A 26,092-nucleotide genomic window follows, 5' to 3' on the forward strand; every position below is an offset into this window, starting at 1 on the left:
TTTCCGTATATCTTCTAATGACTCCGTCAGAGGAAAGGAACAAAGAAGGCTAAAATAAAATGATGACGCTAACACACCACCTGAGAAAACATACGGTAATGTAATTGCCATTTCTATAAAATGTTTTTTTTAAAAAAACTCAGTCCCTGAGCACGTCTGTCCACAGTTCTGTAAATTTTTTGTTGTGTATAGACAAGTAAAAGCATGTGCAATGGCTGGTTCAGAGCTCCACATGTACTGACCAGCATACTGGATCTGCCACTTGCAATGAAAAGGGCAAAGTTATAACTTGCTTTCCCCTCCTCAGGACAACTATCTTCCATCTTACCCAGCTGATGACTTCCAATAAAATTTACATTTCATAGATTTTGGACATCTTATTCCATTGACATTCAGATGAAACTGATTAATACATTCAAGCAAGTCAAGAGAAGAGAGGAGGGGCATAGGAAAGAAAGGAAACAGATAACGTGCTTAGGACATATTTACACGAGCAACCAGGGTTAAATACATAAAACAACCTTAAAGAAGAAAAAAATAAACATTTGTTCTTCAATCAGTATCATCAGGAAAGGCAATCAGGCACCATTTTCTGAACTGGAGGAGGAAATCTTTATGTAGGGCTTATTCCTGTTCACGTTCCAATAAGTGAAAACCTGTCATCAGTCTCAACCTGAGCAGCAGCTCTAATTCCAAGAAGCCCAAAGAGAAACAGTATGAAAATGCATTTATTTCATCTTTAAGTTATTCTCTTTAGAATTACTTCATATCTGAAGCATGGCTGTCCTGGTCCTACCATAGCTTTAATACAAAAAAATGTCTGAATGGTTGCAATATTCATTTACGATGACAATAAAGATGATTGATTTAAATAGCAAATTTTTGTGTAAATTTTGTGCTCACAACTCTTGTTGTTCTAGTTCTCAGACTGAGACATTATAAAATGAGAAAAATGTGAATTCATTTATCCAATGAACACAGCACTGCAACTGTTATGTATTAGATCTGTAGATCACATGTATAGTATATTAAATTCACTTTGTAGACAGATAATTATGTTTCCATGTAAAAGCCATTATAAATAATACATAAATATATGTATGACTTCACAAATAATGTGCCAGGATTATGCAGATAATTAATAATTAAATCAGTAGTTGCTTCACGCTAACTCCACCATGATACATTTACTTTATTCAAATTTCCCTCATACACAGATATCTGAACTTTTCAATTAATTTCACCCTAAGGCACTCAGAGCAAGTAATGCATATTACCAAGTAGACTCTTAAAAATAAATCTAGTTTATCTCATTTCCTTTCTCATTGCAGTCTTTATCCTGAGGGAGAATCAAAATGTCACTGCTGTAAGAGAAATTAAGTTAGAAGCTCTCTCTTTGTGTACCCCTCTCTGGGCAAGGGATAGGTTTGAAGGTCAGTTCAGTGTTCTCCATCAGTACAAAATCATATCTGCACAGCTGCAGCCTACAAAAGTAGAAAAAAGAAAAAATGTGCACAATGGAAAAAGTTAACATTAATAGAAAAATATTTAAGTATTCAATATATTAAACCTCCAGTATTTACCACCTCTCAGAGACAGTACTCAGGTCAAGAAGAAATGTCTTCTTGTCAAAGTTTACACCCTATTTTATGGATCGCTAGAGTAGTTTTGCCAGACTGTGAAAAAACAACCAGGACATCAGCTCGCTGGTGCAAAGTCGCATAAGTATCACATTTATCTGAAATATGAAGAAGGAATATTTCATCCATTAAAGCTATGAATATGCATTGAAATGAATTCTTTAGAACAGTGGCCCAAGAACAATCTCATTCCTATTAACACTGGGCCTGAATAGTTTATCTTGAGTTCCCTAGGTATGAAAGATTCTCTCCTTTAATTCCACAGAGGAAAGTAGAAAACCATATCATAATATATTATAACTCTTTCAGTTGCAATGACAGCATGTGTAAGAACGGTTCATGCAAGAGACTAATTTCTCATCTAACACCTAGAAAACTCAGAATTACATAATACTACATGAAACACATACAGAGGTCACAAACCGAGTCACACACAGACAAAAAATCTTACTTTTTGAGGTCAACATAGATGCTCTGCTTTTTAGGGCAGAGACAGGTCATAGCTCTGCTCTTTATGCTCTGCTATAGATAGACGGCGAGAGCTGGTTTGAACGGGCAAATGACTAGCATACCTTCTGATGGCACCTCTGAGGCCATACAAGTTATTCTATATTGCTCTGAACTCACAGATGTGGCTATACAAAACAATCCACCTCGGACTGGGATGTAGTGTACAGTGAAATAGCTAAAGGACAAAGTCTGAGAAAGACCATCCCACCAGGCACTTCTGTTACTGGCCATAAGTGTGAGAATTTTCAACCACTCAAGGCTCCACCTCTACATAGACTGCTGGATGTAAGAATCTGAGGGCTTTTCAGGTGCCCACAAAGTTAAGACAGTAGATTTTATGGCTAAGAAGATCAAGACAAATTCTGGTACTCCGTATAACACAAAGCATAGAATTTCATGAGAATTTGTTTTGCTTTAAATTATTGTAGCGGGAGAAAAAAAACACATAAAAGCTCAGAAATCGCCAGCTTAAAAGACTTAAAAGTCCTTATAAAAGATTGTGAAAGAATTCACAGGACAAATTCCAACCAGAACAATGTAAGATTATTATATGCATCCATTTCCTGAGCTCATTTTCAGTATGTCATGTAACAATACGATGCTGTATTTTAGCGTATTTACAACACAGCAGAAAACCACGTTAGTATAGCCAACAGAATTTGTCATCTGGGAAGGGCTCTATCTAATCGTAGGGGACACAATACTTAGACAAACCATAATGATGAGTACTAGAAATAAAAACATATGGTTTCCAACATATTGTATCTAATTTGAAGTGCAATCCATCTAACCTTGTAATTATTGAGTACCAGGACTGTCTTACAGGAAAGTAGCCCTAAGTGAAGAGCAGGTTCTCCACCGACAAGGAGCAAAACACAAATAATTTTTCTGTTAGGTGAAGCTTTCATAATCCCACACCCTGCGTGGCTTCTCTGCTGTCTACTAAAAAGCAAGGGCATGCCACACTCTCTTGTTCGGTAGAAGTATTAATAAGGTCTTCTTTTTTTGTTACTCTTGTTCTTGTTTTTGTCAAAATAACAAAGGTGGCTGGGCTAAGAGTCTTTGAGACATTGACTTCCCCAGCAATTGAGTTTGAATTGACTAACAGGTTCAAAAGCTTTTTGGGACACCCAACACATAGTCACACACAACTCAGGAAAGCTTTCTGGTTTTATGGGTGAGAAGAAGTTATTTCTCTTAGAGACCAGAAGAAGAGTCTGACAATTTTAGCATTCCCACATTCACACACTGTCTGTGTGAATAATGGACCAGCCCAGTAGGCATTTGTCAGTGACATTGCCCAAACTCCCAATGTCTGGTATTAACCCAGATCTGGGGAGACTAAGACTCCTATTGTCTTTTATCCTCTGCACCTCTGCCCTTGTTTGTACCTACTACTTTTTTATATGAATAATTTAAATAGTTTAATGTATTTTCTAGTTGATTATCCTGTATTCAAGTAATTGTTGTAATTATATGTAACTAATTAAAGTAAATTATAGATAGTTATAATTACAATGAGCAATTATGTAATTATACCAACCAGTAGTGTTGTAACATCTGCATTTAAATTACCTTCACATGCTGATTCAATACATGCTGATTCAATACACTATTTTCCGTTGCTATCTAAAAGTATCTAATGTGCCTATATGATGCCATCTGATGAGGCTCTGTACAAAGGACTTTAGTGGATCCTATGTTAAAGCAAATCAAGTGCATCTTACTTTAAAATTAACAAGAGTCAGGAATGAAATTAACAGGAATGAAAATTCAAAACTAAAAAAAAAAGTCTTCCTTTTTTGCACGAAATGTATCTTCTGATTTATCACCACTGTGCTGGGAAAAAACAATTGCAATATAATTTAGAGCTTCGACTATCAGCACCAAATGATTTTAAATAAAAATCATGCCTGTTCAGCTGAGAGCTTGAGACTAACGGCCTTCAACAAGTTAATAAATGCTAATGCATATACGTTCTGGGGTAGTATTTTGATTACTGAATGTTTTGTTTCTTCCTAAGTCTCTCCCACCTATGTTCTCATCTTTCCCAGTAAATAGGAAATAGTAGATTAACAAGGTTTCATAATTTTTACAAAGTATCATACCCAATTCCTAGTAGACTACTCTCATATACCAAATCAGAAAGTCTTAATTGTTATTTCTCAAGTTAACGAAACATACTGACTTAAGACTTACTCGTATTGTAATATTATTCCCAATCATTATTTATTTGATAACCAGTATTAGGTTTTGTTTTAAATTCTGAGTTTGTTGAATCTGCCATTCATGTAAAACAAATAAGTGTAACAACTCTAAAGTTCTCTTGCTATTCCTGGATATTTCTTACCTACTCCATGTAATATGTTATTTTCACAAGATGCGAATGTAAAATTTAATTGCTAGTGCTATTGTACAGGTAATTCTGGAGATCTAAAAAAAATGAACATATGGCAATACTGCTGAAGTATTTAAAAGCAGAACTAAGTAATAAGAGCTTAGTAATGGCACTTAATTATCAAAAAAAGGAGATGATTTCATTTTAAGTGTAGGCAAGCATATGATGTGTTTTGGTCTTGGAAGGTCTTTACCTTCAGCAACAAGACCAAAAACCTAGTCCAGTCACACAGCTAGCTGAAGTGGTCCATTTCATATGTAAGTGTGAAAAGCTGTATATGGAAACATGATTAAAATCAGAGAAGTTCTTAATAAAATTTATTTTCTGCAAGGGAATTTAACCATGCAGGTGTAAGTCAGGGTGGTGTACATAATAAGTGGGCCTTGGAAACCCGTTGTGACCAGAGAGCAGCAGCCTGCTGTAACAAGCAGCATGCGTGACGTCTACATGTACAAGGGTGCGGTGCAATAAATGTTAATGTACTGACCAGCCCTTCCACATGATAAATTTGGTCCTAGGTAGGAAAAGAAGGATATTCATGCATTTAGGAATATGTGATTTTAAAAAAAGCCAATAAAGGGAAATACATATTTCTGAGGAAACACCCTGAGCAGTTCAGTTGATACATGACACTTACCTTTCTGGATTACTAAGTGATTTCAGCCTCATCTGGAGAATCCTAAGCTTGTGTTTTGGGCCTACTAAAGTCTTCGTAGAAAAGGTCAAGGAAATTTTTGATATTTTGTCAAGGTCTTGGTAAAATCCAGTTAGTATTTTCACTCTTTTATATTGCTGAAATGTCGAAGCTTCACTAAAGAAAAATATTATTTCTAGTCAGGGTTTTGTTAGCTGAGTAATATTTATTATTGCTAAGCATTATCATTTAGGTCAGAAATCTTGTAAGATGTATCAACCGTGAACATTCAGAACAAAGAAAGACATCTAGAACTGGATTCAAACAAGTACCATGCAGGGACCTGGGCTAGTTCATAAATGCAGAGAGGATCATTTTGCTGTGAAGAGCATTGCCTCTGATGCTGAGCCATAACCAGGAAAAGGAGCTGTGGCCAAGCCTTAACAACCGCACGACAATTTTTCGACTTACTTTTACAAGGTAACAAGTTAAAAGGTTTAGGAAACTCATAAAATTAGTCCTATAAAGTGACTAAAAAAAATTTAGACACAAAGTACAACATACCTATTCATCTCCGATTCTACTGTGTTTCCAGCGTAGTCTGTTATTTTAACTTTAATGAAACCTCTCCTAATGCTTTTATTCCAGGTAATAATATCCAGTAAGTAGTTATACACTGTAAAAAGAAATTGGAAATAATAAGAAGATTCAAAGAATAACCTCAACAGGATACTGTTTAAAGTTTTTTCACTGGTTGATGATAGGGGTAGTGACTCTTTAAGTTACCAGCTCAAAGCAGAAGAACAAGGCTATTGACAAAAACTAGCTTCTACGAAATGGTTATTTGGAGTTCTGTGTAATTAGTGTATCATTTCCTCCAGTTTTTACATGAAAAGGATTTGCATCAGAAAGCTACCATCAGAATTAGCATGAAGATTTTGACCTGCCTAAGGAACAAAAGCAAAATCGAGCCCTAACTAGCACCTCCAGGTTTTGGCATGCTCTGCAAAGAGGGTATATTTGAGCTACTAGTGTAGCAACACGAGCACGTTACCCACAGAAGTGACATGTCCAGAAAACAGCTGAGGTACGTTGGCAAGGAGAGAGGAAGAACAGCACTGGCACAAGTTCTATGTATAGGCGAAGTGGGCGGTTAGCTAGGTGAGCAGATTAAGCAGTTGGTAAGAAATGGGGAGAGAGAGAAAGACATTATTCCCATGCCTTGCTTGCTCAGTCTCAGCTGGTGCAGCGGTACAGGCGCTCCAGGCTCCCCTCCCTCAGAGAAGTCAACCTGTCAAAAACTCTGTGTGGATATGATGCATGACGTAATATGGTATGGAGTAACCCTTTGGCTCATTTGGTTCCCATCCCAGTTTCTTGTGCATGCCCAGCCTCCACTGGCAGGGCAGTATGAAAAGCTGAAAAGTCCTTGAATTAGTATAAACACTGCTTAGCAACAACTAACCCATCAGTGTGTTATCAACATTCTTATCCTAAATCCAAAACACAGCACTATACCAGCTACCAAGACGAAAATTAACTTTATTCCAGCCAAAACCAGGACAGGATATTTAGAAAAACTGCATGGGGAAGACTGAGGAAGAGGAGAGGGATCTAACTGCTTTCCCATGCTCCAGCCCCTTCTCCCCCTCCCCTGGGGACCCACGGTCTCAGGAAAACCGGCTGGGTACCTGGGACTGGCTGAAGACCTGCTCCGCTGTGCCCTCAGAAACCCTGACTTGGCCTTTTACTGAACTTCTGTATGGCTACTCAGAGGAAACACATTTTTAACTACGCCCAAAGTAAGGAAGCCAAATAAATTTTATTTTTTTTGGCATGTTGCTTTTTAACATTCTCTCCTTTAGCCACACCTCTGTGAGACACTGAAAGAGTTAATGTCTCAAACATTGTGATGGGGCAATTTCTGCTTAAGGACTGACTGCATAACAAAGAACTCTGCCTAGCAAGTAACCCCAGGTGAAAAGAAGCCCATCAGCCCCAGGAGGGAATGGGGATGTGCACCAGGGTGCACAGCTCCTAAAAGGACAGAAACTGAAGCCCCAGATGTGCAAGCCCACCGGAACCGGACACCCAGGACTGGTGGAATCTTGTCTCTTCTTCTCTTCTCTTCTCTTCTCTTCTCTTCTCTTCTCTTCTCTTCTCTTCTCTTCTCTTCTCTTCCCCTTCCCTTCCCTTCCCTTCCCTTCCCTTCCCTTCCCTTCCCTTCCCTTCCCTTCCCTCTTCTCTATCCCTTCCCTTTTCCTTTTCTGTAATCCCTAGACCTCATCCCTTTAGACATAAACCATTGACCAAGTCTGGGACTAGAAGCGGATCCAGCCGCCCCAGGCTCTTCTCTGAGAAGGAGTCTGGAAAGCAAAGGGGGGGTCTGCTCTGAACCTCCTGACCCAACGGGAGGGCTCTCCTTATTGTCTGCCCTGAACTGATTCCCAGATAAGCAAGGTTGGTAGTATATGTTTGATGATATGTGGTTAGCACACGTTACACAGTTTACTGGACATAGTTTCATGCCAATTTTTGTTGTGATCATACTAATTTTGGTGGTGAGCAAATAAAAATTTAGTTTTGTGAGTTAAAGGATCCCTAGTGTTATTTCACCTTAATCCTGACCTGGGAATCAGCAAACCTGTATCATCATCCTGAGAAACTGGGATGTGACAACCTTGTATAAAAAAACTTGTCCTGCTCAGATTTACAGTCTCACTTAGTTTTAAGACCTCTTTTTTTATTTCTATTTTGTCTTGTTTTCAAATATCTATGAATTAAAATAATACTCTCTTTTTCAGACTGGTCTAGTAGACTTATTTTTCTTCTTTGCATATTTTCCCTTAAATTTATGCTGTCATTACAATGGTTCTTATTCCTCTCCATGTGTCTCCTCCTCTGTTTAGTAATATTTGTCCCCTTTTCTCTCTTCTACCACCCCTGTCATCTTTTCCTTCTGCAATGTACATCATCAGTATTCTGCCTGGCTGGATTTTTTTTTTGGATGAAAGCCCAGATTTTAAAGTGTGCGAGAGTGAAAGCAAAGCCATATTTTTCTACTGGAAGAATGAATGAGGAGACAAGAGCTAGCGGCCTGTCTGTCCTTGAGAGAGAGCATGGAAGAGCAAGGTCCAAGCAGACAGAGGCATGGGAGAACAGAGGTAGCAGATTTGCATTGAGATGAAAGACCACTGGGAGTAGGAGTTATAGTATGTAAAATCCATCCATCACATCTTTGTTAGCCTCTGCTTGGCCCTTTGGAAGAAATAGTGAAGTAAGTAACAATGATTACCACTGTAAAAAGAGATATTCAGTCCCTGGTCACAAAACTTGCCAAGATGATGGAAAAAACTAATTGGAAAACTTGATTTCACTTGAATTCCCTGTAAGTCTATCCCCACACAGCAAATCAAAGAAATTTAAACATAAGCAATTAGAAGAGTGCATTAACGTTTGCTTATGGTGGTAAAGTCTGTTAATAAAAAAAATTGGAGGAGAATTTAAACTGGACCTCTACATGGATAGGTACATATGGCCTATGCCATATCAAGAGAATTCATTCCCATAGAATATAACTCTGAAACAGTCAGCTAAGCTTTCCCTCTACTGTTTTACTCCTAGAGAGACATGGGCTTCTAAAAGCTGGAGTAGCTTTATTTGACTGTGGGGAGCCTTCCTCCTGGGGTGGACAACAGAGGTGTTTCCTTTTCTGTCCCCCACACGGGGAAGTCCCATTTGCCATTTTTTGCTCTCTGAAAAACGGCAGCAATGATCCCATCTAAGCAGGTTCTCTCAGTCCAGCTTTTCCCTGTCACTAGATTCTCATTTTATGGCTTCTTTGTCATCTTGGCAGTCCATCCCATTTACTTTTAAAGTCACATTTCTTTTTCAGTTCATGTATTGCTTACTTTTCTGCTGCAATCTTTCTTCTTTTTCCTCCACTTAGCTTATGGTTTATTACACCATTTTACACAGCAGCTAACAATAACTTTCCACTTTTAACATGCTTTCCCTGCAGATCAGCTAAGATAAAGAGTTTGTTATGTATTTATTCAGTCACTCACTGCAGAATGGGTCTTGGTCTGAGGTATCGAAATAAGCTTTCGTTGGTAAACTCTTTGGAATTAACAGTGTTTTCCATCTATCAGCATAATAACCTGAAATTAAAAGTTTAAATATTTTATTTCAGATATTTAGCAAAACCATGATACACATAAAAACTACAAAAAAGAAACTCACTCAAAGTGACAGATTTGGCTTTCATTTTCTTAAATATTCTCTGAGAAAGTTAATTGACTTGGAAAAATGCAGAATTCCCCTGAGTATAATAGAATGAGGTATGCAAGTATTTCCTTCTTCTAATATTATTAGTATCACTAAAATTGTCATAATAGTCGGAATCTATTTAGTCTAGAGTACTAGTCCAAAAATTAGCGCCTATAAACTACTGCAGAGGTAATAAAAACTAACCCACAAAAGTAGCCCACATATTTGCAGAGAACAGTTACAGAACAGCTTCACATTAGGCAAAATTTATTCCATTCTTTTTTGAATCATTAAAGTAAATATTTTTAAACCCACTAGTCTCTAACTGTGGATATTATTGAATAAAATGTTAGATACTCTGTAAACCTCCTAAGCGTATGGATATAATTTAGAAAGAACTTTTGGTTAATATAATTCTATACTTATTGTCTCTGGGGCTTGACAGTTAAGTCCTTGTTCCTAAAATGGCTGGTCCTATTCTTTCCCTCTTGATTTCTTAAGCTAGACTGGACAAGGAGACTAGTTCCAGGCTGCAGAGGTGCCACTGCAAAGCACTAAGCAGGAAAGCTTGCACTAGAAGGATGCTGCTTATTCTCTCAGTTCTCAGCTTCAGCTGCCTGCCATTTCCTCATAGGCTTTACGGTTATTAAAATTTTTTTTTAAAAAAAGAGTGGAAGCTGACATTCAAATATTTCTCCACCTCTAGCTTGGGCATTCTGTGTAAGTGCATCAGGTATGGCTACTAACCATGTTGGGGAAGTCCTGGAGTCTTTCTGCCCTAATAAAAGGTCCCGTTATTGTTGCGTTTTGTTATAAAATAGCATACAGATCTGTCTATCTATGCTTTTTCTTCAAATCTGATCTAACTAATAGAGGGCGTACATCCTAATATAAGGATATAAAAAAGACAAGGTATAAATTGAAAGTTAACTTCTAATTAAATGTTCTTAAAATTTCATTCTTAAGAAAACCCTGTCAACTGGGAAATGCTCACACTATTGTAGCTCTTTTCAAACTGTCCCCAGACCCTCTGTAAAAGCAATGAAACCCCAAGCAACTAAAACCCCCTCCAGATAAAAGCTTGATTCCAAAAGAAGAGCCAGAGCAACCATGAAGTTGCTATAAACATTATTCGTCTTAAACAAAAACCACAGGTACTCTAGGGATGACAACACACTATGAAAGCCTAAAGTGATGAACTAAGTGGAAGCAGTTTCTCTGTAGAAAGGAAATACACTGAGAATCTGTTTCAGACTGGAAAGCATAATAATCAAAGATTAGGAAACATTCAGCACCTGTGTCTAACAGCTAACAATAAAGCAAACAAAGCTATAAACTTAAAAATACTTTAAACAGTATGCAGCTCTGCACGTGATCAATCTCTAGCCATAGGAAGAGTTAGTCTGGATTTCCCAGAAAAATCTCACCCACCCCAGAGCAGATACCGTAGCACTTACCCAGTACTGGACAGGACATTGGCTGGAAAGCTTCACAATCAACACATTTTCCTCTTTTGTAATCCAAGTAAGAGTCACAAGGGTATGTTATTATGTTGCACCTTCTTTTCAAAGATGATAAAAAGAGGAAGACAGATCTTTGATGGTCACACTTAAAATACTGAAGACCTTCAGGAAAGAAAAAAAACCCCAAAATATACAAAGAACATGTAAACATTTTTCTTGATGAAAGAAAAGGTATTATCAAAGTAATCCCATTTTCCTGACTCATTCTTAGCTAGCCATGCTTTTATACTCTGGTTAGTTGACCACTAAGTGTAAAAAAAAATGGATGCGCACACACAGACAAGGAGCAACTGAAGACTATTTTGAATATTACAGGTACAGAGAAAAATCTACAGGGTTTTTATATGTAAGAAATAGTCCTATCAAATTTACAGAATTTTTTGTTATAAAGCATGAGTCTGAGTTAAAATTTGCCTTGTTGCACCCAGTGCAGAATGTTTTGGCAGAAAAATTGCTGTGAGGAATACTTCAGAGTTTCTTCTCTTGAGGTTTTTTTCTGGGTAATAAATTCGCTCCTTTCCTAGCAAAACAAACTGAGAGAATTGTACAGATGAAGATGATCTTGAGTCTTAAGGGATTCTCCCGTAATCACAGGTGCACACATGGAAGCTCTATGCTTTTGCACCAGCTCTAATTCATAGCAGCGCTGTGCAGATTAGTAACAGAAACGTAGATAGACATAAACATATCCAAAAAGAGTAAACAAAAAAAATAGGCAGCAACCTTGCCTAAGATTTATAGAGGTTGAAATAAGCAAAATTCTGCAGCAAAATAACATGTTGTAAAATTGTTTTCATTCTAGAGCCTGAAAGACCTGTCCAAAACCTAGTTCATCATTGCCAACCTAAGACACAGTGAAGACTTGAAAGCCCTGCCTTCCTTGTTATATGCAAGTGATCCTGTCCAAACCACTTGGACACAAACACCTTCCCCCATGCCTAAGCCATATATAAACACAGAAGAATAATGATCACTATATGCAGATTGTATGGTTAACTTAATAATTCCATCATTCCAATTATAATAATATGGTGGAATATGTATGCATATAGGAAGTTATTTATTTAAAAAAAAAGATGTCAAATGTCTTTGTTATTTCTCATTTACTGAGTGGGGATGGACAAGAAAGAGTGCAATGCCCTCAGCTCCCATATTACTGAATATATGCAGTGTCCATTGATTTCAGTTTAACTTTTTATGATTTGATCTCAATCTCTTTTCTCATTAATTGAGCACATATTTATTTACCACTGAATACTGTTTGTGGACAACCAGGCTGATCCATTCCTCCATTTGGATAGAAATCAATGGTTCCTAAAGGCTTCTTGAAACCTAGTGCTAAAGTAAAAACATCATGAATCAAAGAACCATAAACAAAATTATGCAGTCAGTTATCATTACATTCATTACAAAATAACATGGAGATCTTAAAGAACATTTTTGCAATTATACTGTTCTTCTGTTCTGCAAAGGGAAGTCATGTTATGAGTTAAAATCCATGGCTTTTGCTCTTTTTAAGAAAATTATACACATGTAAAGTGCTGTACACAAATGTACACAAATTTGTGTAAGATTCCTACTGCCACAAAAGAAAAAGGAAAGAACTGAAGCAACTATTTAGTATTGTAGCAGAGACATTATTTGCACAAAGAAATTTAGGAAATTCATGTTGTCTCCAGCAATCAAAATTCTTTCTCAACGTAATTTTCACTAGAGCAAGATTTTCCATTTTTTTGCATGTGACATTGGATTCTGAGCTGCACTAATATAAGCAGTATATCAAGTTAGAAAAATCTGTATCTGTCCTATAAAAGACCCTGTGTAAGATTTAGCTCAATCTGACCTACTTTTTTTTCTTACCACACATTATCTTCATTTACATAATCGGACCATTAAAAAAATTGGTGTTTTACAGTTTCACATATAAATTTGTATAGTAAAATGCTTAACTTTTAGTGTTATTAAAGAAACTGATGGGAAACTACACAAATAATGGGACACATGTGGTAGGTTTGAAAGGTTTACTCAAGGTTTTGAAAAAAAATTAAACCAGATTATATGATGGATGAAGCAGACTTTGTAATGTACTTCATTTTAACCTTAGAGTAACATGACTTAGAATTTTAAGCAGTGGATCTGTAGTGTACTATCATGATACAGCTGAGACTGGCTGTCTCAGAAGGGACTAATTCAGTGATAATCTAGTGCTTACAACCTCTATGTTCATACACACTAACACAGCAAAAAGAATGTTAATATTAAACTATTTTGGAAATAGCAGTATTAATGCAATAGGCATTCTTTATTCAATATGCAGACTTGTTTTTTTCGTATTCAGAAGGAACAAACAAGACATAAATGACAGTGATTTAATCGCTACTTTTGCATAACATTAAATGCCTTCAGTTAGCTGTTGGACATAAAAGTTATTTCAATATTTTCAGGTTCAGTCATGAAACTTCACTTAATAACATAGCTACTCATGTTTGAACTGAACAAAACAGCCCATCATTGCTTAAGTCATTAGCAAAGTTGAGTTTCAATTTCTTGATGAATAGGCATAATAACATACAGTATGATTTTAAAAGTATAGACATTGTTAGAAAGCAAGAGCACAGGAGTCTACCTGATAACACAAAATATACTTCTGCAGTACTGTTTGCATGTTACTGAAATAGCCTATCCCTTCTCTTTTTGAATTCCTGCTTTTCCTCAAGTTGAAATAGGAGTTAAGGCTATGTCATTACCATTAGTGTCTGAATGGATTACATCAACAAATTGTGCATCAGTACGATCCAGTCTCCCCTCTGGTGGTTCTCGAGTGAATGAAGGGCCCGCTGGATCCAGCCCTAAATGAAAATAGCACCATCATTACAAATCCTGGGGTCTGTTTCTACAGATATATACAAGACTGACATTTGAGCATTATTCATCAATGACTCTTCATTTTTCTGTGATAATAATAAAAATAAAAACCAGCACTAGTCGTCTCAAGTTTCCATTCTTCAACTTGCTAAGCAAAGCAAGGGTTCGTAACACAAGACTGATCAACAGAAATCTTTGAATTTCTCTTTCTCCCTAATTAGTTGTGTTCATCTCCCAGTTCTCCAGATGAATTATAAGCCAACAGCATTAGGGATCAGGATCAAATTAGGAGAATTAATTTTGTCCTTTTTCCCAGAAAATACCATGCCTATTATGTAGCTATAAAAAGAAAAGGGAAATGCACAATATAACTACTCTCACCACCAGAAGAACAAGATTAAGATATCTTGGACGGAGACAATTTCAAACATGCCTCAGTCATTTTATCAGTTGGTGTTGAAATTAACATATGAAAACAATTGTTACATACAACTAAGTTGAAATACTAGGTTTTGACCACATATTCACCTGAATGAGGTTTGGAAATCTTATACTAAATCAAAACTCAACTAATACAAAAGAGATTCCAAATGAGATCCTCAAAAAGCACTTTATATCAAGGAGGAGGGGATTTGAGTAGCAAAGTATTTGAAGTATAAATGCTGCATATTCTCATTCAGTTTAGGGATAGGGAATTATTGTTGTGCAGCCCTGAAGTCTGATAATTTTTAAGGTAGTAATTTCTGTCCTTCACAGGGAAGTGAAATTGTTAGCTGAGGCTTGCTTTGCTCCTATTTTCTTGACAATAAAACCAAGAAGAGAAAAGAGCAAGAGGGGAAAAGAAAAAGCAGCAAAGACAGAAAATACAACTGTCAAGGCAAAACATATTCCTACACTTAAATGACTCCTAATTACTTTCTCACTGACTGATAGACAGGGACGGTGTATGATATTAGATTATCCAAATTTGTATTATGATTTAACTGGCAGATGTGCTTTAAGAACTAGTCTAGGAAGGTTCTCTCTCAAGATCAAGATAACCATGACCCAAACTACCACAGAGAATCATGGAATGCCAGGAATTCACATTCATAGTAACCCAGGTGACAAAGGTAGTTGGTTTAGTCCTCCAATTAGTTTTATACTTCCGAAACCTCCAAACAGTGAAGAAGACAATATCTTTTTCTTTTTTTTTAAAATCTCATTTTTCCAATATCAGTTTGGGCCACTGGCTCAACTTGTTTGAAAGAAAAAGTACCAAAGCAGTTACATAAGAGATTATGAGCATTGTGTGTTTGGACTACTCAGTCTTTGCCTTTATTCATCCATATTTGTAATTATAAGATGGTGATTGAAACATTTCATATAATTCCATTTAACTGTGAGCATCTGAGTTCAGAAATTACATCGCTCTACTAGCTCCCAGTTACTGTACAGACATTGCAATCAAGGCTATCCCCAACCAGTGATACCAACAAACTCTAGGAAATTAGTATTCTTAACCAAAAGAATATAGCTGGAGCCTATCAATCACACCCATAGAAAATGCCCAGACTTCCAGATTACTGTATGAAAAGGGGAGGAGTCTCTAACTCACTCTTTTAAGGCTGGCTATTGGCTCCTCTTACATTTTGGGAAAAAAATTACTTAAGTTCTCTGCAGAGAGGGTTTGGAGCTATGAAGCTCAAGGAGAGGTAACTGCCTCCTTTCAGCCTGAAAACAGCTGCTCTCTTAGATCCTAAACACTATCAGGATACAACAGTCTCTTCTCCCCTTAGCACCTTTTCTGATACCTTAGTCAGCTTCCTTCTCAACACTCAACACTCTGGGTGCAGTGAGTTTTGCTCTTTCACCACAAGAAGTATCTGGAGCCTGTGCTCTCAAATCAGCATTTGGATTCTGCCCTAGGAACCAGCATCTAAAAGTTAATCCTAAACTTCCTGCTGTCCTGAAAGGTGTACCCACATGAGGGTACTCCAGGGTTCACTGTATGCACCACTCCCACAGACGGCAATGCTAATGATGAAACAAGTACGAGGTAAAATTTGCAGTATCCATACACATCTAAGCTCCCTGTACAAGATAGCTCAATGTACTAAAGCCTACACCATGTTCAGATACCTCAAACTGAAATCCCTGTGCCTGATTCCAGTGGCCTGACCAAGAGCTTTTGAACTTCCCTTCTCAGGGGGAACCTGACTTGCTCTGTCAACTAGACAGAAACTCAGGTAGCACATCATTTAAGCGGCATTTGGATGTAGCACTCAACTTTCATTTAAGGGACTAGAGATTAAACAGGTTGGAAATTTCACCTATAATTTGTCCTGAAGGCAGATTTTCACAATTTTCTGAACTTCTATCAGGGATACATTTTTCCTTGTGTATGTTACTAAATAATCAGTTCTTATTTGTCAATATTTCAGTGCTAGTATCTATGTGATTCACAGCTATGACAATACAAGGTACATTAGAATATGTTTATCAGGATTAAAAGCCTTACCTGTAATTCTGCCAAGTTTGCCATTATATTTCTGGCCAACAAAACCAGCTATATGAGCCCCAAGACTAACTCCAATCATATACACAGAGTCAAGAGAAGCTCCATTCACCTATCAGAAAAAAAAAACCCAAAAGTCACAACCACACACACAGTTAACTGAACAGACATCAGTAGACTGATTTAACTTTCACTTTTTGTCTACAATCTAACTCATATCTCTAACTTTAAAAACAAATGGAAATTACAAAGTTCTTTTCAGTTTGCCATTCATACTAGTTAAACAGTTTAGTAATTATGAATTTCTTTGACTAGAAAAATGTAAAAAAAAGAAGCTTGAATCACATTTCTTCCAAAATGTCATGCTAGTTAGAAGGGGAGCAAGGGAGGGAAGAGGAAGACATTTACCAGATACAAGAAAGATGAACCAAAACTATGAACTAGGAAAAAAATTCTCTCGCTGCCTTATCCTTCCACTAAAATAAAAGAAAAACATAATACTACTAACTAAGACTTATGCCACAGAACTGCTGAATAATGGTGCCAAATGCCCGTTCTACAAAGTAGGCAGTATTAAAAAAAAAAACAAAACCAGCCTTCTAAACAACAGCAGACCTGTTGGAATCTCTGCAAAGTGATGGGACGATATGTGGGACCTGACATATTAATGTGTCTCAAAATGAAAATGAATTAAGAAAGGTCTCAGGACTGCTTGCAAGTATGAAACCAATAGCTGTGGGACGCAATGTAACCCACCACCATCACTTCAATGGCTCGCACAAGATCAGCCCAAGCATGCACTGCTGTCATTGCTTTGCCAGCAATTAACCAAAAATCTGCATCAAGAGATTTGCAAAATACACTTTTTTAACATACTTTGGATTGGAGACTGTTTTTCTAGTCCTATTTTATTTTTCTATTCCGTAACAATACATTTACTGTCATAATTACAAATTGTTATCACTATATCTAGTCCCACAGGACAGACTCAGATAGGCTTTCTCTTCTTTCACCTCAGCCTTTCTCAGAATGCTGGGGTTTTTACTCAGATTCCACATGAATATTTTCTTACTGCACAGCATTCAAAATTTCTGAGGATGGTTGGGAAAAGAAGTGTTGAGAAGAAAAAAATCAAGTGATAAATCTAACAATGGCATAAATGAGATGATAACACATTTGTTCATTTGATTAAGCAATAAATCTAATGCCCAGTTAAGACCACCGGCACCAACAATTGTTTCAGCAGTTCCCTCTAGAATCAAGAAGTTTATATAATTTTGGAACAAATATTTATATCTCTGTCAGTGATTTCTTTTTCATTTAAAATCTTTTATTATAGTAGTTTAATAGTAAAAAGTAGTGCAATGCTTTTGTAAAATTTTAATGCTGCATACCATTTGAACACCTCTCACTTCACCGCCCCACTGGTGCATTCATTCTTTCCGGAAGACCTAAAACTTCCAGCTGGCTAAAGAAATCAGATGCACTCTCAGGCATACTTCAGTGAAAAGGAAATAAAAACTCAGGTGAAGTTAAAGATATGCAGTAATAAATGCATACAAAGTTAGTAAATACTTTGGTAAAGAAATGTCATTTGATAACGTTCACTGGGCTTTTTTTCAGACGTATTTTAAACACATCCTATTCCCATTCAAACTATGCTATTTAAACTTATTCAGAACAGATGCAATTCTCTGCCTTACCAGCATCTGGTCAACATAGTTCTTCAGTATTTCTGCAACTTTTCTGCAGTTCTCAACAGCAGTTATGTAATTCACAGTTGTAGCACCACGATTCCAATCAACTATAATGAGATTAATATTGTCTGAAGACAGTAAAAGCTCTTTTATGTCACCTAGCCATGCTGGTGGAGATCCTGTTGGTCTGAAGCCATGAATAACAAAGACAATTTTCTTGGAGGTATTAAGGTACTGAGATACAGTAACATTGTGTTCCACGAGTCGTTCAGAACAATTTGGATTTTCCTTTGTGTATAGCAGTAGCTGGACTTCGAGTTCTGTTCCAGACAAAGCATTGCCTATATTAAGATCTGTAAATTCAGGACATTTTTCCTCCTCATCTGAAAAAGATGAAAATATTAGACAGTCATTTCATGAGTTAGACCACCTGAAATACCACCTCTTCACTTTTCTTTCCTCATTTTTCCACTAAAAGTGAAGAACTTCCATTTCGTTCACTCCAGACCTTTGCAATGAGGTGCCAGAATGTGCACTGAACAACAAGGAAACAGTTTAACTAATGACTCTGCAGATATCACTATGCTCCTCTGAACCTTTCAAATACAAAATTAACCTTGTTGTTCCTGAACAATATATTTTCTCCATAACAAGTACAAATTAGCTGTCAGTGTTGAGAAGATACTTTGCATAACCATCACATTTAGGTTCTCAGAATTTTTTCACAACTAGTGTGCGTTGTATAAACAGGAAGACCAATGTGGTTGTTTCTTCCTCTTTTGGCCAGGGTGTCAAAGTTGCCAATCCTTAGGCCTTATTGTTTGATCTAGCAATAAGAAACAGTTGCCTGACAGTACAGGATGACCCAGAACCCTTCTCTAGTTTTGGATAACCATAAGGACACCATTACCAAGAAGCAAAGAAAGAAGAAACAAAAGATCCTGTTCTGGGTTTGAAAAAATAAGAATGTGTAAGGTCAGTGTACATAATGGCACAAGAAAAGCTGTAGTATTTAGCATTTCTGCACTCTGACAGTTCTGCTATACAAGGTTAAGCTGTAGATAAGTCAGGATCAACAAGAGGATGGATATTTTCAAAAAAGCCTAAAAAGACTTAACTTTTCCCCTGTGTGCTTGTCAACATCCAAAGTCAATGCTTTAAGAAGTATCCTTTGGCTGCTGAGGTCACATTGTGTGGATAAGCCACTTCAGGATACTGGGCACAACACCAACACCTATCATAATTCTTCTGTATGGCCTCTTCACCTTCACTATGGCGTTAGCTGGTCTATGGCCAAAGAAATTTGGGGCCATCTCTTGACTTCTAGTGGGCTACGCTACTTTACACAAGGCTTTTGTCTGATATTTGAAGGCACCTTTCTCAATTTTTCTGTCATTAACAACTTTGTAAAACAAGTCAACTTCTAGAAAGCAAAAGTAGGAAGAGAAATAGTGCCTACTCAGTTCCTTAAAAAATAATTTAAAAAGTAACTTGAATTTCTCAGAATTTTTGAGTTAGAGGTGAGGCAGTCCTAGCTCTTCTCCTTTTCCCAGGAAGCAGCTAGCAGGCAGAACCAAATCCACCACATTTGCATATCTGAAATGGACAGCAAGCCCTCACCAGTTTATAAAGCTGTGAAGGGCAAGTGCGGGGGCATTGCAAGGTCTCTGAAAAATATATTTGATACTATAGTGCAGATCTAAACAAAGCTAAACAATGTGAATTACAGCACTTAAGGTGCAGTAAAGATGAGGTAAAGACACTGAAGACTCTAATTCCCTTAGGGAACAAGATCAATCACCTCTAGGCCAAACCATGTATCTACAGTGACTAGATCGGTCACCTCTGCACTACACATCACAAAAAATAATGGATATTTGCAAACTGGAGCAGGGTTGAAGTTACAGAGTGTTAGAAATGGCCTGAAACTTCCTGTCTCAAATCAACCAGACAAAAGTTTTGTGCCTATCATCACCTTATGACAATAGAAAAATTACTTCATGTGGGAAAAGTTACAATTACTTGTGTTTCAAAATAAATCTCACCGTTCTCCTCATTTAGACACTGAATAATTTACGTAACTTTTACTGAGATTACTGGACAGGTTATTAACTAACTAGCGATACAGGAAGAGGACTCATTTCATTGCTCAGGCTTATCCAAGAAGTTGATCTGAAACTGAGAGCTGTTCAGCTGCAGTTGCTTTGAATTTAATGAAAATAATATTCAAGAACCTGGTAAAATGTCATACATGTGTCATGATACTGAGATGTTAACAGAATGTGTCACATTTAATCTCTAGTTTTCATATAATGATATATGATGATAAAACTAGAATACAAATTCTATTACACAAATGCCATATACAAAGGTAAAGTAAAAACCAGCCACTTGATTACTACAGCTATTCAGATTCAAAGCTACAACATGAAACTCTTTCATTTTTGTCTAATAGTGTTCTTAAATCCAAGTTTAATGACTGATCCTTATAATTCACTCCTACATATCTAATATATAAAAGATTCATGCTAAGATATTGTTGAATTGTTCCTCCATATCCATGTAAATGTTTTGATTTCTCATCATTTGGTTGGTAGAAATAACAATTAATTCTTCTAAAGCCAGTAGAATGACAGTGACATAAAACAGAGACACAGTCTGGTCCATGGAAGTGAGAATCTGTCACAAAGGAAATTATTTTAACTGATGAAACCTATTTATTAGCTGGCACATGTCAAAAGAAAACAACTCACTTATGGCTGTGAAATGACAGCAGTTATTCTTTGAAAAGTAAATAGACAAAAAAAAATATTATGTCTTTACTGTGGAATTAGATATGTACCATAAAAAGATTTATAGAGGTAATACTTTGAATTGTTTAGCAAGGAGTCATTAAGCAGAGGTTTTTCAAACTCCCATTTTTGACTGATTACTGGAAGGAATACCCAGCTGCCCTTTCTGCACACTTGTGGGAGTGCTCACATACACTTTTCTGTACAATCAGAACATACTGATAGGTGTTGGGGTGTTACATATGCAGTTTAACTCAGTTAATATACATTTTTAACTTTTCTGTGTACATTTGTAAGCATTGTAAGTCTCTTCCGTGCTTGAAAAGGGAAAAATCTTAAGTGCACACTGACTTTTTTGTAACTAAATTTAAAGCACAGCATGTAACTTGAAAACTTGTCAGCCTATCAAATCAGCAATAAACAATAAACCTACGTTAATATGTTAAAACTATTTCACAATTACCTCTTTACTTCGTACAAAGTGCACATACCTGAGTGTGCAAAGTACAGCCAGAGATAAAGTATCTTGCTTTGTTCTATTTACTTTAAAATGAAAACCTACGTCTCAGTTTCAAAGTGATCGAATTCTCTTTACTAATCATCTGCTCCATTAGGCTTAATTCACAAGATTTAATCTTTTGTCCAATTTAAATGAAGGAATATTCATTTTTTAATGCTTGAATAAAAGCCAAGAGACTACATTGCAAAGAATAAGCTAATGGTTCTTACCTGATTTCACCCAGTATATCAAACAGATGAAGAAACACAATTTCAGCATGTGGAAATGGAGAAAAGCAATACGTAGTATTCACAGACAAGTGGCAATTCGGGTGTTTCCTTAGAGTATGCGAGATTTCTAAACTAACAGAATGTCACTAATGAAGTGAGTGACATATAGAGTAGGAAGCAGAAAGCAAAGCTGTATTCAAGTTTCTGCAACTCATGACTCCTCCTATTGAATGACTTCAGTAAGTAGGGTGGTTTCTGGTCTTTAAGGGTTGGGACTGGTTTTTAATCTATTTCCCTCTCTCTTTGGCTATCAGCACATTTAAATGTAAGCAATCGATGTTATATATTACTGGCAACACTGTTACATGCGTGGAATTTAGGAAGCAGAGTAACTGGAGGTACATGGCATTAGAGAACCACCATGTGTCTTTTTAAGTGTGTCAGTCAACTGCAATTAAACACACTGAGGTGGGCAAAAGAAACTTGGAACAAAAAGTCATTCTGATGACACAGGATTTTTCCGCAAGAACTTGAAAATAATTCTTAGAACTGTACCTCCATGGATTATTTTTGCACAAAATTATCTTCTGAGCTTTTTCCAAGGAGTCATTCTCTAACCTAAATCCAGAGGAGGTCTGTGAAAGTGTTTATATGGGAGACAGATGGAGCTTAGAGTCCCACAAATCTCACCCAGACACTGACTTGCCGGGTTTTTTGGGTGTGTAACTTAACCTCATTCCTTCTGTGTCCCCAACTACTAAACAGGTGAAGAAACATTTTTTTGTGAAGCTCATTTATTTACAAACCAATTCACTGGGTAAATACAAGAGGACAAGCTTCAGCTTCTTGGAGTTCACTGTGAGGTGAGGAGGTAGATAAACTCTGCATTATTCAAGTGAGACATCTGGATGCTCAGTTTGCCTATATATAGCCCTCAATTATTTCCACTGAAGGAGAAAGAAAAACAAACCATAACCACTCGAGTATCGGAGATGCATCCCAGAAATGTGGGGGTTTTGCACAGCGTATCCTTCGCAGTGCTTCTAAACATGAGGTCGAGGTCTCTTTATTTTCCATCCACAACAGTTAAGGGGGTGGGGCTGTGTGTTTCATTATATACTTTTAAGTGATGAGTCTCTTCAGCTGGCTTTATGATTCTAACCAGCTCAACAAAGCTGTGCTACACAAGCCCCTGCAGCAGATAGCCTTCAGGAAATCTCAAAGTCTTCAAGGTCTTTTCCCCTGTGAATGCAGCCACAAGGAGCAGAAGATGCAGTATGTCCACACCTATGAAAATCGACTCAGCTTAACCAGTGACCTTTTATTACTTTTTTGCTTCCATCTCTCAAATTTGTCACCGTGTTCTCAATAAAGTTCATTAAGCCAGCTCTTGTTGTTCCTTTGCATTCCGTCTTCATCTCAAATCTTTGACACTTCGTCCAACTATTATTATAAAAGCACAGCCCTACTGACATTACATATTACTTAGATCAAGTAAAGGTTCAGTGTCAGTTTGGCTCTTTCCCCTCTCTACTTTTTAATATAGATTGTTATTATAACAAAAACTTAGTGTACTCAAGCAACCACCAGTTAGGCAGCCTCAGCATGCACTCAGTGTGGAGTATGCATTCAAATACAAGTTAAAGCATGGAGAGCTCAACACCACTGAAAACAAATTGGTAATAGCCCCAGTGAAATATCTGCCATACAATCACCTGATCTTAGAAGAAAACCTTACGTATGTGCCTTTACATATACCTAATGCTGTGAACAAATACACACGTGTTCTTTTACACATGAATGGGGAAAAGAAAGGAAATTTTAAGTTCCCTCTTGAACTGAAAACCAGTAAGCCCAGCTCACATGTAAGTAAAGTACAATGCTACCCATGTTGGTATAATGACCCATGAAACAGTTTTAAAGCCCTCTGAAATCAGTCTCAGGAAAGGACTCCTTTACTATATCAATCCCCAGAAAGTTTTGTGGTATTTATTGATCATGATGTTGAACTCACCTCTGTTGGCCTCACCTCTCTGTCGTATGACAAGGGGACTTTGTTCACCATGTGGCACTTATGCCACTTAGAAATTAATAAATCTTAACTACTGTTACTATTTACACTGTAGTTTCTACTGACATCCCACTGTCAGGTAAATCCTTCAAGGATACCCTGATTTTCAGGTACACGGTCACAAACAGATGTAAGACCCTTAAAGTTCATCTACTGCCCATCCTGCTTTGCTGCATATTGTTACGTCAACTGCTTTTCTCACAAGGATACACTTCTTCTCACACTGAAATTCAGAGTTACCTGCTCCGAAAGAGCGTTACGCAAACCAGTGGAGGATGCTGGCACTGCCTCTTCAGCACTCGGACTGTGTCCCACAGTGGTGAGGACCATAGGAGTTGTACCTCCTGAATGAACCCCAATGCTTTTGGGGGAGCCCACAGTCTGCCAGCTATTAAAACCCCCTCAAGACCGGCCAAATATTCAATTTGAAAAAATACATAAAAACTTCATTTTATTACAGTACAAGATTACGACGATTTACAGGAAACAGAATGGCACTTTTACAACTCAGTTTACCCCCAAAGGTTTTGATAAAATAACAGCTAAAAACATTACAGCATGGTTTTCAAGATTAAGATCGAATTCTTACTCAAGACTTGATATCCTGAACTGTGGTCACGTGTAAATGTATTTCCCCTTCTAATCTTCTCTCTACCCACAAGGATTTTGTAATCTTGGGAAATCCCATCCTCATAACAATTGCCATAATTCTCATTTCTCTTATGAATCAAGCCACTTCTCCAGAAAAATTCCTCTCTAACCGCTAGTTAAGGGCGCTCCTCCCTTTCAGGCAAGACGAAATCACAGCGGCTTTTGCAATGCGGTATGTTTAACTATGAAAAAAAGCTGCCTAAAGATTACAAAGGCAAAAACCCTGACTAGCTTGAAGAAATTTGAGACTTATTACGTATTCTACACTGAGGCTTGTAATTCCTGTAAATTGATAATCCCTTTCTAAATAGACTTGACAAGTCAGTAACTAAGACTCCTTAAAAAATAATGGGCATTGAGGCAAAGCACACCAATTACGCTTGGGAAAAAAAATTTTCTTTAATACTATTTTTGGCATTGCTGTCATCAGGATGGCTTCTGAAAATGTGCTCCTTTGGATGGGTGTGAAACAGGGTGAGCCAATGTCTCTAATTTTATTTAACTTAACCTGTGGAGCCCCTGCTCTGTAAGTTAGAGGAGGAAGGATGTAGGTTCCAACGCTGCTTGCAAAATATAACAGCTATGGCTTTTGCAGACAACTTGGGACTGCTGAGAGGATCATGGGAAGGAATGCAGAAAAATATTGAAAATTTGGAGGTCTTTTGCGATCTAACTGGCCTCAACACAAGGGGAGAAGTGCCACGGCTTTTACATTAAGCCTGCAAAAGATTCATATATGATCAATGACTGTCCTTCATGGACAATTAACAGCACTCCCTTAAATATGACTGAATCTGGTAGCTCTGAGAAGTACCTGGGCCTATGTATTGACCCATGGACTGGAGTATCAAAACCAGAGCTACTGGAAAAAGTGAAGGGGTGGTTGCAACAGATTGGGAAGGCTTCACTGAAGCCATTTCAGAAAGCTGACAACTTGGAAGGATATACTATTCTGTGATGGATTTACTTAGCAGACCAGGCCGACGTAAAAGCTATGTACCTGGAAATCCTGGATTTGGCAATTCGCGCTGCCATCAAGGAATGGTTACCTCTACCAGCATGTACCTCTACCACCTGTGACGCCATCCTATATTCCAGCACTGGGGGTGGAGGCCTGGGTATTACCAGACTCTCGGGGTTGATCCCTAGTGTACAGGCTCAAAGGCTACACAGAGTTCCGCAGTCTTTGGATGAGACAATAAGAGCAGTCATTCAACAAGAGGGTATTGAGAAAGAATTTGAAAGATTATGGATAGCAGCAGTAGGAGATAGGATAAAATTCCAACAATTTGGTACCCTAAAGCGGTCATGGTGATTTTGAAGGAAGTAGGCAGAGAGCAACCAGTCTTGGAATGGGAGATATCTACTCCAGAAATAATCTTTCTGAGGCCCTGTAACTGGCAAAACCAGGAATTTGTGAATTGGACCAAGCTGTTATCCCAGGGCCGTGGAATTTCCAACTTTGAGAAGGATAAAATCAGTAACAGCTGGGTTGAGTATTACAGAGGCATTCCCCACAGAAAGCTCATCACGGCATTACAGCTAAGAGCTAATGTCTACCCCACAAGAGAATTTTTGGCACGGGGCAGACAAGACACTCAGATTAAATTTTGTTGGCATTGTCAGGCTGAGAATGAGACCTGCTCGTGTATTATTGGATACTGCCCCGCAGTGCAAGACGCTAGGATTAAGAGACTGTCCTGGGTTCAGCTGGGATGGAGTTAATTTTTACAGGAACCTGGGAGGTGGGGGCATAGCCGGGGCAGCTGACCTGAACTAGCCAAGGAGCTATTCCATACCATGGGACATCATGCTC

General features: G+C 37.6%; 1 protein-coding gene across 1 annotated transcript; it reads right to left on the reverse strand.

Annotated features, from left to right (window-relative positions):
- Positions 1-1,054: 1,054 nt before the first annotated feature.
- Positions 1,055-21,694, reverse strand: LIPI (lipase I). Its single transcript, XM_049824900.1, has 10 exons — positions 21,555-21,694; positions 18,040-18,416; positions 16,340-16,448; positions 13,722-13,823; positions 12,223-12,312; positions 10,909-11,076; positions 9,250-9,342; positions 5,747-5,858; positions 5,186-5,359; positions 1,055-1,484 (listed from the first exon to the last, which is right to left on the reverse strand). The coding sequence occupies exons 1-10, from the start codon at positions 21,601-21,603 to the stop codon at positions 1,382-1,384; spliced, it is 1,377 nt and encodes a 458-aa protein (XP_049680857.1). The 5' UTR covers positions 21,604-21,694; the 3' UTR covers positions 1,055-1,381.
- Between the last annotated feature and the right edge of the window lie 4,398 nt (positions 21,695-26,092).

Source organism: Accipiter gentilis, chromosome 21 (assembly GCF_929443795.1).
Source record: "Accipiter gentilis chromosome 21, bAccGen1.1, whole genome shotgun sequence".
Lineage (NCBI taxonomy): Eukaryota > Metazoa > Chordata > Aves > Accipitriformes > Accipitridae > Astur > Astur gentilis.